At 35.5% G+C, this 16,794-nt stretch overlaps 1 protein-coding gene across 2 annotated transcripts in view; it reads left to right on the top strand.

Annotated features, from left to right (window-relative positions):
* SGCZ (sarcoglycan zeta) overlaps positions 1-16,794 on the top strand; it is a 249,926-nt gene that overhangs the window by 198,470 nt on the left and 34,662 nt on the right. For both annotated transcript variants that reach the window (XM_068403800.1, XM_068403799.1), the window contains one exon: positions 13,914-13,986. In XM_068403800.1, coding sequence (XP_068259901.1) covers positions 13,914-13,986 — 73 coding nt within the window. The remainder of the gene's footprint in view (positions 1-13,913; positions 13,987-16,794) is intronic.

Below are 16,794 nucleotides of genomic sequence, written 5' to 3'. Positions count from 1 at the left end.
GGTCGAGGGAGGTGATTCTGCCCCTTTACTCTGCTCTTGTGAGACCCCACCTGGAGTACTGCGCCCAGCTCTGGGGCCCCCAACATAAGAAGGTCATCGATCAGTTGGAGTGAGTTCAGAGGAGGGCCACGAAGATGCTCAGAGGGCTGGAGCACCTCTTCTATGAAGACGGACTGAGAGAGTTGGGGCTGTTCAGCTTGGAGAAGAGAAGGCTCCGGGGAGACCTTCTAGCAGCCTTCCAGTACCTGAAGGGGACCTACAGGAAAGCTGGAGAGGGACTTTTTACAAGGGCATGTAGTGACAGGAAAAGGGGGAACAGTTTTAAACTGAAAGAGGGTAGATTTAGACATTAGGAAGAAATTCTTTACTGTGAAGGTAGTGAGACAGTGGAACAGGTTGCCCAGAGATGTTGTGGCTGCCCTCTCCCTGGCAGTGTTCAAGGCCTTGTTGGATGGGGCTTTGAGCAATCTGGTCTAGTGGAAGACGTCCCTGCCAGTGGCAGGTGGGTTGAAACTACATGATCTTTAAGGTCCCTTCCAACCCAAACCATTCTATGATGAATACTACTCCTATTCAAAATTCTTCCATCTACTAGCCAAACCAGTTTTTCCCAGCAGGCAGTTCTCCAGGAGGAAGCCTCCTTTTTCTGAGATCTGATCATCAGACAAAAATCTTAAGGTAAGTCTAAATAGTATTTTGTATGTGGATGCAAACAAGTTTTCCCCTTACTTGAAATCTAACTAGACACGAAATCTAACTAGTCTCGAAAATGTTAATTGCATTGGTGTAGACCCTAGTCGGACTGAACTTGCCTTGACTCACAGCAGCTATGTAATACTGTGTTTATGCCTGGTCAGATATTCCTGGCTTAGAAACATATCCTCCATAGATCTTGTTCTCCTACTTTGTCCTCTGTTGTAAGCAATCCCTGAAGCTTTCAAGTGGTCTTACTAGATCAGAGCAAGCATCCTTCTTGGTTAATCCCTCTCAATTTCTTCAGACCTGAGCTAGTCTCTTTCTTTAAGAAATTAATTTCTTTCTTCCTCTTACCTCTTTCTTAGACTTTAACTCCTGAATTTGGGTGTCACATAGTTACTTCCGTCCAGATAAACTGAACACAACAGGGACAGTAATTTCATAGTCATAGGACTGATCTAAGGGCTACTGACAGCCTAGCCTCTGCAAGTGTATGAATATCACCAGGCTCAGACAAGTTTCTAAGAACAGAACTAATACTTTTTTTAAAAGTTCTATTAACCAGTTCCACTGTAGAGATGAGTGACTTTCCAGTTGTGAAACATCAGTAAGCAAATTGCATTTCTCCCTTATTTAATTGTTTGAGTTGCAGTAAATAATTTGTGATGGTGTTTTGATCGTGATTATTTTTTTGTGGCTTCTTAGGATTTGAAATCCAAGCTTTTTTGACATACGTCAGAAGTATGTTTGTTTCATTATTGGATAAACTGAATCCTCAGAATTTAGTTGCCTGTACAAAACTTGTAATTAAAATGCCAAGATTTATTTTGCCATACTCATTTTCAAAACATTGTGATAGTAGACATACTTGTCAGTAAATTCATTGTGTAGAAAATTTACTGAAAGCAAATATAAAACAGATGATGCTGCTTCTCCATCCTTGCCAGCCCCTATCAACTAGAACTAGTAGCCTGGAGCTTGAAATCCGTGTAAGATTTGTCTTTTAATTGTATAGGAGCCCTGAATGAATAAACTAAACTGATGCTTAAGTTCACCAAAGTTTTTTAAAAGAAGCTATAAATTATATAGATTCTTAAAATTACATTTTTCTCACCCGTGGTTTGTCATTTTAGTTGCCTCATTGGTTTGAGCACTTTTACATTTTTCAGAGCTACATTGCCCATCCTTTGGGTTTGAATTTGCAAGGCCAATAACTAAACATACTGGCAGTAATCCTACAAAGCTTTTAAATACATGCTTGAATTTTGGTCCTGTGAGTTCTACTACTGAAGCTAAAACATACAATGAGGAATTTTGCAAGACTGGAATAACAAACAATTCTTAGGAACTTGGACCATGGCTGAGATTTTATCGAGTTGCTTGGTTTTCCTTCTGTGCTAATTAGCATCCCCATTTGTTAATTTATTAATAATAATTTAGGAAGGACCTCTTCCTATTTTATATTTAAATTCCTTGGGGAAAATTTATCTTTTCAAATTCCTTCTCTGCTTTTCGAATAATCTACTTTCACCAGCGTATACTTTATGCTTGATACATTTCTAAAAGTAATTCTCATTAGTTTCATTGACTGTTATTTCTAATTTTTATTATTTCTTCAAAAGTATTAAAGCTTTATTCTTTTTTTACATTATTATTTCATACTGTACAATTGTGTGTAACACAGTGTGCAATTAATATTGTATATTTTTTCTTTGAATGATCTCCTTTCAGGTCTTATTAACTTTTTTCATTTTACTTGAACTGAGGTACAGAGTTTTGGGATATTCCATTCCAAAACTAAGAGATCAGTGCTAATCTAGGAATGCAGACTTTTCGGTTCCTGTTTGAACAAATGCTGTCATAATCAAGTATACTGGTCCAAACTGTATGCTTTGGGGAGGTGGACATTCCTAGGTGTGATAGTGAGCAAAGTTAGTGCCAAACTGCAGTGTTTTGAAACAAAGAGCAACACTACAAAACACTGTTATTTCACAGGATTAATTCACAAAATGGCATTAGAACTGTATGAATGGAAGAACACAAAACAAATGTGAATGGTTTTGCTCATATCTTGTCAAACTAAATCATCCATGGTTAACCACGCTGACATTCTAAAATAACATTATACAGCTACCCTTTCATCTTACTGGAGAGAAAATGAAAAGAATTTGGTTTTGGCCATAAAAAGGGACCATTCTCTTGTCCTTTATTTCCTTCTGTATACAGTTCCTCTTTGCATAGTGTATTTTCCATACTTCTGTTTTAGGAGTTAGTTACTTTTGTATTTATTTTCAACTTCACTTTTAGGTAAGATCATGTACAGTGAGGGGAAGATGAGAAAGCACACTTCGCTAGAAGAAGGGGTAGGAAGAATGAGCTTAGCAAGGTCAAGCAAGTAGAGACCTCTCCTTTCAGAAATTATCATACTGTAGTTGGTAGCCCACACTAAAACCTACGTGTCGATGTTTCCTGATGGTGTACGTTACATTCATAGGTAAAGTGAAGTGAATATGCATACCATAAATTTTACTGGTTGATATATAAAGAACACTTGTATTGATCCTGTCAGCACTAATATCAGTAATGGGTATAGTAAGATATGTTTATGTAGCTGTTCCTACTTAGAAAGTGTTAGAATTCATTTTTATGGTAACTGTTCTTTAGCAAATATCTTGGTTTTCATTGAAGCTATTAGATAGCAGGTTTGTAAAACATTTGAAACATATTTTGTGATCATGCTAGGAAAAGACTGCTAGAGCATAGACCTAAGAACACACACACACACACACAATCTCCTTTCAGTTCTTCCAAGCAGCCTTATTCCTTTACAAATGCCAAAGTGTCATTTAGCTCAAGTGGAGACTTTGCCCTGAAGTCATCATCATTCTAAACCAATCTGATACATAAAGCGTGATAGAAGTGACAGCAAGTGCTATAGGTTACACCACTTAGAGTGTAACTAGGAATAGTGCTTTTTCATGTCCTTTTTCTGCATCACTTTCAGCAAAGCAACTATTTTGTGGTGGTCAAAGGTCTAGGTATAGCAGAACGTAAAGCTTTCAAAGTATCTGAATATCCCACTAAGACACAAGATGTATCCAAGATCAACAATGCAAAACACTGACAGTAGCAAAATGCTAGGTTCACTTGAAAAATTCCTTTTATGATTTATGGTCCAAAGCATGACGTGGGATCGGTAGTTACACCTGAAAGTCATTTCTCATTAAACTTCAAAGGGAAATACCTTTTTAAAAAATATTTATTTTCATATCAAGCAAACCAGTTGTATTATTTTTGCTATTTTTATCTTAGCAGCATTACCAAATGATGGACTACTTTTTAAATCTGTTTTTATACTCTCAGTGTGGAGCAGAGAAAATGCAATAGATAAAGCATACTGTGCAGAAAGAGTATTTATCATCGAGTTTGTTTCATGTTTTAGCTGTCAGGACTGTTTTCAGGCTTTTTATAGTTGCATTTTTTTTTCTTCTTACTGTCATTCTTGGCCTTGCCTCCCTGGTTTATATTTAGCATGAAAGCAGAAGAACAATTAGAGTTTCTGAATTCGAAGTTTTAATGAAAATATTCTTTTTCTTCATGACAGCAAAACTAACAGTAACGCAAAACAATTTCATTTTGGCAAAGCATTACTGTGAAAAATTAGTATAGATATTAAAAGGAACTTTTAATAGAAAACAAGGAAAGGAGCAGAGGTAGTATCCTGCTGAAAAAAACAGAACACATTACTTACAGTGATAAGATGTCTGGAGGCCAGAGGGAGACTAAAGGACAAGGAGGATTGAATCTAAAGGAAATAAATTCCTTTGGAAGGCTTAAGAATATAAGAATAGAGGTCTTTCCAAGTATGGTTCTCTTCAGTGAAAGCTGAAAGGCTGGATTGGTAAGCATCATGACAGTCTGTTAACTAGATAATATAGAGAAATACCTCTTAGAGTTGATCTGAAGAAAATACAAAACAAGGAAGGTTTTATTTTTTGTCTCTTAAACTGTCTCTGAAACTGGTAAGATCATTTGTTGATAGCTGGACATAGGAAATATATTCTTTCTGTAATTTTAACGTAAAGATGGCAAAGCAAAAGAATTGATTTCACGATGACTGTCAAATTGAATGACATTCTGTTCCCTAGACATGACAATCCTGGTGCCTGGTATTCAGTATTCTGTTCTGAAAGTGTCTGAACATAATGTAGTTTAATGTCTAAGAGGATGCGAACAACAGGTTTCTCTGGCAGCAGACTACACCGAATATTTGTGTAGAAGTAAAGCCTGCTTTGCTAATTTTAGCCAGACATGCCTTGGTATGTAGCAAGGCAATGAAAAGTGCTTAAACTTTAAAAGTCTTGCGGTGAATTTATGATAGGTGTATTGCAGCAGTGATGAGAGTGTGATTTTTGAGTCTCTCGTGGCTCACAAACGGTAACAGACCAAAGTCTAGGCTAGGGTTTTGTCACAAGACTCACAGCAGAGCTAGGCTGTTACAAGGTTTGCCAGGTAATCTGAATTGTGGTTGTAATCTGAGTCCTAATACTGCTCCTCGGTGATGTAGAAGGGAATACTGAGACTGACACTGATAAATTACTCTGTGACCAGCTCAGTCCCATCTGGAAAATGGAGTGGTAGATCTAGCAGTAAATTACTGCCATAAACCCTCTTCCCACAGCCGCTGCAAGGTATGTGGCAACTCTCTTTGGTTCTTGCCTTGTTGCAAAAACATCTGAGTCTGGCAAAAGATGCGTATTTCGACCAACTTTAGCATATTGCAGTATGTTTTAGCATCTTGTCCTTTCTTTCAGAAAATATGCAGTCTTTCCTGTGATTAATACAGATCACACATCGGCATGCATTTGTTAATGTGACCATTGGTGGTTTACAGTCATTGCAGTTAACTGGTTTGAAATACACCTGCTTCCATTTTGTTGATAAATTAAAAGGCTTGCTTCACTGCTATGCTGACTTGGAGGTGAGAATATTAAGTGACAAAATTACTGTTGCACATTCACTCTCTCTCACAGCTGCAGAATTTCCATTTAAAACTGCAGTAAAGGCTTATCTTAAGTCGTTTGCCCTTTTGCATTGCGGTAATGTCAGGTTTGAATGTGCTGTATTCATCTGTGGAAGTTACTTCTAGAGAGAAAACCAGAACATTAATAAAGAGCAGGAATAAAAATACAGTCATAATAGGTGATAATCAAGATAACTAGTGGTAATATCAAATAGAAACTTTTTAACAACCTTGTGAGGAACTGATATTATAGCTTAATTTTATTTCTCATATCTGCAAAAAAAATTACTTTCAATAATCGGAGATACTAACATTCTTGTTTCATTTTGGTCTAATAGGCACCAAAATGCATTATATCAACATATCTCCATTTCAGCATTGTAGAAATACATGTAAGGATTCTTCTCACATTTTCATTTTTTCGTGAATTCAAAAGTATTTGAAGGCATTTTTACAGTGACTTTTTAATTACGTACTATATGTTTGCATACGATGGACTTTTTATATGTGTATTAGTGCCCTCTATAGGGTGCACAAATGCACTTATCTAAATATTTGTTTATAATTTATCAATGGCATACTAATTCCTATACAGTAAAAATGCTATAGTAGAGCTATTTCAAAAATCTGGATAATAGTCCTTCTGCTTTGTGGCTCCCTTTTGCATAAATAAAACAATCTACTAAATTGTAAGAATGCAGCAGTAATTATCACATAAGCATAATGATTTTTCAGTATGCTGCAGTAATGGCAAAGTAGAGAACAGAAATAAATGCACATTTACATGTGGCATAAAGAACTGGCCACTAAAACCTGTATAAGGCACCCTATGAATCAATTTTAATGCTAAGGGTAACTTAAGAGGACTTCTGATGCAGTTCAAGCAAGATTTCCAAACAAGCTTTCCCAATTTAGATAAAATTCAAATATGTCAACTGCTGACCAGATGTTGTAGGCAAAAACTTCAAGGTGCTTAGGTTGTGTGCATTGTTGCTGTAGTCTCAGTCCAGTATCAGCAGTTAACTAACCCCTAGAGAGGCCAATTTCTCTTTGTTAGCTATAGATAAAAGATAAATAATCTGTACTCCTAATTTAGGCAACTAATGAGATGTCTAGACTTAATGGGGAAACTCCTGATAAATTCCTCTGAGCTTTTGTCTTTTCAAGATCAAACCATTTATTTATGGAATATCTTAATTGAAGGGCAAATGCCTTTTTCTTTTATCAAAAGCTAATCATAAATTCTTTTGTTTTAGAGCTTTTTGAAGCAAAATGGATAGACATTCCTGGCTAGGTTTTGTAGGTAGGCAGCAGCACATTATAGAATTTTCAGAAAGCTTTGAAATGGGAAATGATCGCTGATTGTTCTTGAAATTAGGTGAGAAACAATTTTCTCATTCTCACATTTCCCCTGCTTTAGATTCTAACATTTTTCCATAGTATTCTGTACAAATACATGACACTTTGCTTTTAGTAAAAATCAAGATAAAATTATAAGGTAATTTAATTAGCCTTGAAGTTAAAGCCTTCATTTTGTACTGGGGATATCCAAGTTCACATCCCATTCTTTTACATCCCAGGTCAGTCCCTTGGTTATGAAGCTATTGACTGTTGTTTGATAGTCTTCTCATTCATTGATTCATTCATTTTTCATCAAGGAAACAGCAATTCTGTTTTGTAACCGATTAACTATTCATTAAAGCGTAAGCCTGAGTGTTCCAAATCCTAGGGTTATCTTCTACAACAAAGTGAAAATACAGTCTTTTTGATCTATTAAATACAAGAATAATCCCATTAAAATTCAGTGTTTTGAATGTAGACAAGGACAATTTTTGCTCTGTGTTCCACTATTGTGGACCTAGAATCATTTACACCATTTTAAGAAAAATGCAAATCCAGACATATGTATCTAGGAAAAGAAGATGATTTATTTTTTTAGGAATTATTTACTGTGCAATCTAAATGTAAGCTTTAAATCTATTCATATATGTAGCTGTTGTAACTTTTCAAGGAGACTGTATCAATTCAAGCAGAAAATGGTTGTAGTTAATCATTTTTATTGTCATGTGTATCTCCATCTGTCATACATCATAAGGGAAAAAAGTAAAAGATGCTACAAAAATTATTATTTTTTAAAACTTGTTCTTTGTAAACCCCTTATATTTTTTTCAATTTCATTCATGTTTTGAAGAAATACTCAATTTTAATGTGACTTCTCAACAGTTTCATTTAAATATATTTACTTTTCATCCCAGAAGTAGCATTTAGAATAGTTATTTCCAATTATTATTTGAGATATGTTACTACTACACTCAGTCCAAATTTTATTCAAATAAATTCACGTTTTCAGTGGAGTAAACCAAGTGGTGGCCAAACATAGATTTGGGATGTGAACCTTCAAACAAGTATGTGGTTGAGCAACTGAACACATAGGCATAATCTAGTTTCGTTTGCATTGCAAGACAAGAGGTGTCTTGCCTGCCTACCATTAGGAAGCAATGTTTCAAATGTTTCTACTCAATAGAAGTTAAGATGGTATTTAAGAAGATAAATACTGACTGTTGCAATTTTGCAAGTATTTCCTGGAGTTGCGATTTGCTTTGATCAAAATTTATCACACTGAAGTTGCTGAATTTTAATTTTTTGGGGAACTCATTATCTAAATGAAAGGCTTAGTAGAAGTCTTTGTTTAGTAAGGTTGCCATACAGAAAATATGAGTCAAATGTTAGTCATGTTCAAGGGTTTTGAGTAATGAATCTAAATCATTCATTTCAGAATTTACTTTTTAATAACAGCTTGCCTCTGAAGACTGCAATGCTCATGCTTTAGTTTACAAGAGAACAGCTGCATCTAGTCAGGTCATACTACATCTTCCTACCTATAATATACCTCTAATATGGCTACATCAGTATCATACCTGAAACATTCACTATTTAACACTAGTTACTTTTGTTACTGAGGGACTCTGCCAGATAGAAATCCCAGCAATCATGCCGATCATGTTTTCGTAAAATAACCTACTTACTTTCATTTTAGATATATGCACCTCTGTAGCAAAAATCCAGTTACATCATGCTTTTTTAACACAGGTACCTGGCTAAATTACATTTCAAGCCGTTGATTAAAATTGAAAGTCTTGAAGAGCTGCACAATCAACATGTGGTCCAGAAGCTGCATTCTGACTCCTTTGGGTTTCTAATCAGCCCAAGATAAATTATAATAACTAGGCTTTTAAAAAAAAGAAGCAACAAGCATGTTCTGTGGTCTTTTTGTGGACATTGATCTGCCTAGTTGATTATTTCTGTTTTTTTTTTCAGTCGGACAATGATCAGCTCTTCCAAGGTCTTAGTGTTGAACAATAGCTAGCTAATCTCATAGAATCATAGAATGGTTTGGGTTGGAAGGGACCTTAAAGATCATCTAGTTCCAACCACCCTGCCATGGGCAGGGACACCTTCCACTAGACGAGGTTCCTCAAAGCCCCATCCAACAAGGCCTTGAACACTACCAGGAGGGGAGCATCCACATCTCTGGGCAACTTGTTCCAGTTTTTCACCACCCTCACAGTAAAGAATTTCTTCCTAATACCTAATCTAAATCTCCCCTCTTTCAGTTTAAAACCGTTCTCCTGCATCCTGTCACTACATGCCCTTGTAAAGCAGGCCCTCTCCTGCTTTCCTGTAGGCCCCCTTCAAGTACTGGAAAGTTCCTATAAGGTCTCCCCGGAGCCTTCTCTTCTCCAGGCTGAACAACCCCAGCTCTCTCAGTCCGTCTTCCTAGGAGAGGTGCTCCAGCCCTCTGAGCATCTTCATGGCCCTCATCTGGACTCACTCCAACTGATCGATGCCCTTCTTATGTTGGGGGCCCCAGAGCTGGGCGCAGTACTCCAGGTGGGGTCTCATGAGAGCAGAGTAGAGGGGCAGAGTCACCTCCCTCAACCTGCTGGCCATGCTGCTTTTGATGCAGCCCAGGATATGGTTAGCCTTCTGGGTTGCAAGCACACATAGCTGGGTCATGTTGAGCTTCTCGTCAGCCATCACCCCCAAGTCCTTCTCCTCAGGGCTGCTCTCAATCCATTCTCTGCCCAGCCTGTATTTATGCTTGGGATTGCCCTGACCCATGATCAGGACCTTGCACTTGGCCGTGTTGAATTTCATGTTGCTGTCACAGGCCCACCTCTCAAGCCTGTCAAGGTCTTCCCTCCAGCATGTCGACCGCACCACACAGCTTGGTGTCATTGGCAAACTTGCTGAGGTTGCACTTAGTCCCACCATCTATGTCACCAACAAGGATGTTAAACAGGACCGGTCCCAATACCAACCCCTGAGGAACACTACTCATAAAGGCACTTTTAACTTTTATATATGTGCACATCCTAAAAGAATTAAGAATTCTCTTTTATTGCAATTAAACTTTTTGAACATAAAGTCTATGTTTTCAAGGTCTCTTCAATGTTAAAGTAATCTTGATTAATTACTCATATTTCTCTGTGAAACCTGTGGATGCTTTAACTTAATAATGAGTTTGCAGTGAATAAAATTGCAAGCTTCAAAAATGATAAATATTTTACAAAATCTTCTTTAAACTCTAATTCAGAGGACAAATTAGAATTACAGTCTAATACTTGCATAATCTTAGTACTTCATCATATTGTTTCCTGACGTTTCCGAAAATCCTAGAGAAAGATCAAGGCAGTAAGATTCAACTGTGCCTGTAATGCTGCAACACCATGTAAATTATACACGTCAAAATGCTACACAATTCCATTGTCAGTACATTTGAGGGGATTCGCTTACAAGAATGATGTGAAGGAGTGGGATAATGCTAATATATGGCTCATTTTTCATACCAAAATAATTTATTAGTTTTTCATTCTTGGCCCATCAACTCTTCAACCGGCATTCTTTTCACAAAAAAAAAAAGTAGCTCTACTAATCAACGTGCTCAGGTGTCAGTTTTTTCATGCTAGTCAGTTATTAAGTCACTGAAAGATACCAGTGTTGTTTTGTGAGCTAACTCGGAATTTGCGGAAGAATTATTTGCTGGTGAAATAAATTACAGAATTTTCTCAACATTCACATAGAGAAGCAAATATAATCCGGCACCAAATACCAATGTTGTACTTCTATTTTTTTTATGAAACTTGTGATTTCCCAAAGGCTGAATTTCATGAATGAGTAAAGTGAGCAGAAATGAGTAGTTTACACTGGTCTCTCTGAATTCTGAATATTCAGTTTCAGCAGGAACATGTGACTAGTTTTGCTTGTAGTGAAATGATCACTTTGATTTGATCTGTGTCAAAAAAATATGTTTTAAAGGTCTAGTGTTTATAAATCTGTTATGCATAAAGAGGTTTCTCTATAAATACAGAACTGGACTTTTGACCTTTTTTTGCCTGACTTGTGCCATTTACTGAGTTTTGTCCAGCAACCTCTATAGCGACTGGTATTCTTTGACCAGTAGTTTGCCTTCACAGATGCTTCTTTCTTAGCAAAGTCTTTACTTAGCTCATTCTCTTCCACTGGAAGCTGGAGGTGGGAGTAATTTTATTCAGTTACACTTACAGTTTTGATTTTACATCCCTTGCACATACTCCATGCCCTTGCTATTTTATTACCTCTGAAAGGCTCACTTTATATAGCTATCCATTCTAACTCAAGTTCCTTTGAATTCAGTACCCTGACTACTTCCTTTTGAGCTGTACTTGAAAGAGCTTGAAAGTTCAAGTCTTTTCTTTTTTTTTCTTTTTTTTTGTATTCATTCATCTCTCTCTAGAATTTCACTCATCCCGAAGTAGGTCTTGGTTATGATTCTGTAAGTCAGGGAATACAGTTAATAGATCCTTGTCTTACTTCTGTAAAAAATAAGTGTTTTTTTACATTGTAAATTATAAAATATCTAAAGTATATTTCTTTCATTAAAAAAATCATGCTATTCACTTTGAATCCTGATATATATTTCTATGATTCATAGAAAGATATGTTTGTAACACCATTTCCTAAGCAATACTGATCTAACTTACCATCAAAGCACTACAGATTTATGTATAGTAAATTAAAAAATAGATAATATCTTCCTATAGTTTTTCTTCTGTATTTTTAAGTAATGCTGATCTATGTCTTTTATTTGCTGTACAATCCCTTTCCATTTTTCTTGATCCTGCTGTTTAACTGCTGGAAACACATCAGTAAATTCTGTCTGGCTGATCTTTTTCACCTTTCTTACTAAAAACAAGATAATTGTAAGTGCCTGCTTTTCTTCCAGTATAGAATCAAAGGAATTGGAGATATTATTGAACTTGTTGATAGCATATTTTTTGAGGATAAAGAATTTACCAGAAGAACTGTTATACTTTCACTTTTGAGGCTGTATGAGAAGAAAAAAACATACGTGGGATTATATATTCAAATAGCAAAAGGAGCACATCTGGTTTGTTTTGAATTTTAATTATATTTTATTTAATTATATTAGTTTATCCTTAGCTCTAACTACCTGGATTTTCAGTCTGCTTGGAGAAACTTGGTCATTCTTTCCAAATTTCTATTTTGTTAGGGGAGAAACACCTTCTCATCTTTTAAACAAATGCTGCTGAAAGTGAGGAAATACTAATGCTGGCTTAGAAACAGCTGTCACTTATCTTTTGTTATCAGTCTTTGCCTAATACTATCTTTGGCACTTCTGATTGATTTAGTGTCTGACCCATAATACAGTGATGTTTTATACATCTTTGCATTAATTCTGCTCTTTCAAACATTACAGCTGTGGTCTTCTTATAAGTGAAGACTGTCAATTCTGGATCTTGCTCAGTTATTTACATCTTCATATCCCATTGCCACCTTCAAAAATACAAATAGCCCTTAGCCTTGAAAATATTCAATTTTGCTGATGAAAAAGGTGATCAGGATCTGGAAGGACACTCTTTTGATTTCAGATATTCAGCTCCTGTAGAATTTATTGTGTGCCGTTATAGATGGGGGGAAATTTGAGTGACAGAAAGCCTGGCTATACAGGCATGCTTTTCTCATCTCTTAAAGGTAGCAGAATTGCAAGGCAATGTCAGCTTTAAAAGCAGATTCTGCACAGCACCTCTGTGAATACTTTTAGATAAAAAGATATGCTGTTTTTTCCCTCCTGTTGTTCTCCATAACACTCAGTAAATTTTGATTATAGAAAGTGGATTTGGTTGTTTTCTTGTGAGAACTTCAAAGCAGCGGTTGTAATGAAATTGTTTTCAGTATGCTTTGCCAAGATATTTGCAAAGCTTATAAATTTCTGGAGATAAAACCTAGGACTTTACTTCATGACTCTCAGAAATCCCCTCTTCCTCTCTTGGATGGATACTCCATACCAGTAGAGTATTTTACAATGGAGGGGGTTTTTTTCTGTTTTGTTTTAAATGAAAGTGTAGTTTAGAAGATGACTAACACTGATGATTTTCTGACAGTAATTTATTTTAAGGTTTAATTAGATTTTTTTGGATTCTTGCTCAGGAGATTTTCTCTTTAAAACTGTAAAACTGTGTTATCAGTTAAACATTCTATAGCCTCATTCTGCTTTCAAATCCTGGTAAGATCAGTTTACTAAATGTAATTAGTTAACTGCAAAAATAACTAAATATCTATCTCTTGTAACAGCCAAAGTTTCTGAAAATACTTGTGAAATATCTAAATAAAATATTTAAATGATTGAAAATACTTTACTGTATTTAAAATATTGTAACAATTAAAGTGGTGCCTCTGTTCTGTTGAGTACTTCTTACACAGCTACTGTTAGATATTGTTGGTATGTTTTCAAGTTTACTCAGAATTCCAGGCTCAGAACACAAGACAACTTCTGTTCTCGAAATGCTGCAATTAATCCCAGAATAGTTAGAAATCAACTATAATTATCACAGACAGTTTCCTTGATCTTGTTTCTAGTGATAGAAAGTAAATGCATTACCTGTTTCGTATGTGTTTTTATTCGGTTCTTTCATATTTATTGGTGGTTCTCTGCTGGAAAGACTTTCACACGATAGTCCTAGGCTATTTTCATTGCACAGAAATGCAAACATAAATATGAAGAAACATTGATAATGATTAACAAAGGATTCAATCAGATATTTTGTCCTAAAAATGTCAATTTGTGGTCATACATTTCAAAGTGTTTTTATTTTCCAAAGTAATTGTACTGTATTTTATTTATGTATTTTAGGCACAGAAGGGGCAGTGTTTGGGCACTCTGTGGAGACACCCCATATCAGAGCAGAACCTTCCCAAGATCTCAAGTAGGTGTCGTTCAAAAAGTTGTTTTAAAATCAGGTATTCTCAAAAATAATTTTCTTGATTAAAAGCAAATATCTGCATAGTAATATATACTGCTTACTTAATGACTCATACATATTCAAAACACTGGTAGACTCCAATTTGTTCTAACTAGTCAAAAAAACCCCACAAACTTCTATCACACAAAATGTAAAATGCATTACTTTTTATAAATGACTTGCCTCCTGTAGCAGAATCCTTAAGTATATTTTCACCAGAGATTGGAATAGTCAGGCATTTTTAAGGTCAAATGAGTATGGTGCTGTTTAATAGACACAGATTTTTATTTTTATATGAGCTGTTACAGAATATGTAAGTCAAGTTAAAGTAAACAGTCCAATATTTTTTTTTCAAGTGGTGTTTTTGGGTTGTTGGGTTTTTTGAATACTACACACACACCCCTCAAAAATTCATTACCAAGTGAGGCTACATTTGTATATGTAAAAAATCCAGTTTTCTGTACATAGTCACCAAAGTTGAGAAATAAGTAAACAGCAAAAAATCAAGTCTAAAACTTAGTAAAGCATATATAGACTGAGAAAGAAAAAATTTAGAAATGTTTATAGTGAAAGCTTTTTCCTGAAGTGCATGTATGTGGACCACTAAATACTAATTTGTAATTTATGTGGATGAGTAATGAGAATATATGACAACTGCAGAAAATCAAAGGTCCTTCCTTGCGTTTCTCTTAGCAGAACTGTTGAGAAACAGTATAGACTTTGATTCAATTCTAATATGGTTCCTAAACATTATATGTCTATCCCTTTACCTGCTGAGCAGCTTTTACAATGAATTGCTACAGAAAAGCATTGTTAAACGCCCTTCCCTGTATTTGCGAAGGCATTTAGGATCATCAACCAGTAATGATGTTGCAGAAATCATGTGCAGGAAGCTGCCTATGTGGACAAGTTTGACCATTGTATGTGGAGTGTAAGAAGTAAATTATTGTGTTTGATTATTTACATTAAACATTTTAAGTTAATGTAATGGTTTGAGGTCTTCCAGAAGATCCTACTCATTAGATTTTTATCTTAAAAATCCCTATCCCCTGCCAAGACTCCTGTCAGTCCTTTATTGAGAGTAGTTGTAAAGGCATTTATTAGCGATGAACTCCAAGGTGATATGTTCTTTAATCAAAGGCAGTTCAGCAGAAATCAAAATGGAAACATAGCAAGCTTTTTTTTTTTTTCAGAGGCACAAAAATTTGAGTAAGAGGGTGGAACTTGTCCCACTCAAAAGAATGTGGAGATGCTGCTTTATCTACTTCTTTCTAATAAATAATAATAATAGAGTGCAAACGTATGGTAAAACAGATAACCCTGAGTCTTCAGGATACATTTCGCTAGGGTTAAAATGACCTCATGTTGTTTATGAAACATATCGGACATTCACCTCTCCTGTCTCCTGGTTTTATTTGTTGACATGGTGCCCATTGTTGCTTAATGTTTTCTAACTTCACCGTTCCTTCAGGTCATTTTTCCAAGGTGGACTTAAATTGGTGACAATTTTACACTCAACTTTCTGCCCTCTCATTAATAATGAACTTTACCCAAACTTTTTATTTAAAAAATTGATGAAACAGAAACCTTCGCTGTTTGGTCAAGCAGCATTAGCTTATGTGTAAGTCATTTTATTCTTAATATATTCTGTCTGTATTGTGCTGTGCAAGCTTTTGTACACATGTGCTCTTATATTTTAGTTAGGATTCAGTGATATTCCTTTTTTAAAACTCTCCCGTCATTTTAATGTTTTAAAGATAATGACTACTAGTAGTACAGAGATTTCTTGGCTTCTTTGCATGAGTGTTTCTAGAAGGTAACCTGCAGACCATTTTTAAACTTGTAGTTTGAAAGAAGTATAAATAATTGTGGGTTTGTGTGATATTTTCTGACAGCAAAATACAGTTAGACACTCAGATCATATATATACTTTTGAATATTCCAGTTACCATATACCTTTTAATCTTATCTCAAATGATTTTAAAAAAAAGAAAAAACAAAAACCTGTGGAGTTTTTTTTTAAGTTCAAACACTGCATTCATTTTCCCAAAAAATAAATTGGCTTTTGTTTGCTAATTTAAAACATGTTGTCAGAAAGCAGTGATTTATCATTTAGATAATTGTTTGCTAAATACGCCCAAACAAATAGTACACCAACCCTAATATGACACTTCCTCGTGGCCTCAGAAGCTACCTCTGTCACAGAAACAAAACAATAACAGAACCCATTTTCTGGCTTCAGTCCCAACTAATAAAACTTTATTGATATTGTAAAAACATTTTATTTTTTGTAAAAACATTTTGGTTTATTCCTCTAAAACAGAATAGTTACATCCTAAATGCTGAGTGGGAATGGTCTTTGACTGATGCTACCCTCCAAATAATGTCTACAAATTGTTTGGGAGGGTTGCAACTGACTCTCAGTTGACTCAAATATGCCAGTGACTTTTTAGCTGCATAGATGATTGCATTCCAGTGGTCTAGGCAGGGTCCTAGCACTTCTTAATGTTGTAGTATAAACTTAGCCCAAGTGTCCAGTAGACCATACTAGCAGTCCTAAAATGACGTATTTTTCCAAATGCCACATCCCTGCGCCTTGCGACTTTTGAAATTAATGGTAACATGGGAGAGTAGAGAATTTGCTGAGTTGACATTAAAGTTCGTTTTTTCAGTGGACACAGGAGATTGCAGTTAGACAGCAAGTTGCAGTGCATAAATGCACTATGAGAATACTTGTATACAAGGCTGAAAGATAAAAGAATTTACATTAGA

The sequence above is a fragment of the Nyctibius grandis genome, chromosome 6, assembly GCF_013368605.1.
Source record: "Nyctibius grandis isolate bNycGra1 chromosome 6, bNycGra1.pri, whole genome shotgun sequence".
NCBI classification, from domain to species: Eukaryota; Metazoa; Chordata; class Aves; order Nyctibiiformes; family Nyctibiidae; genus Nyctibius; species Nyctibius grandis.
The sequence above is the reverse complement of the archived record's forward strand: the minus strand, read 5'-3'. Positions and strand labels throughout refer to the sequence as shown.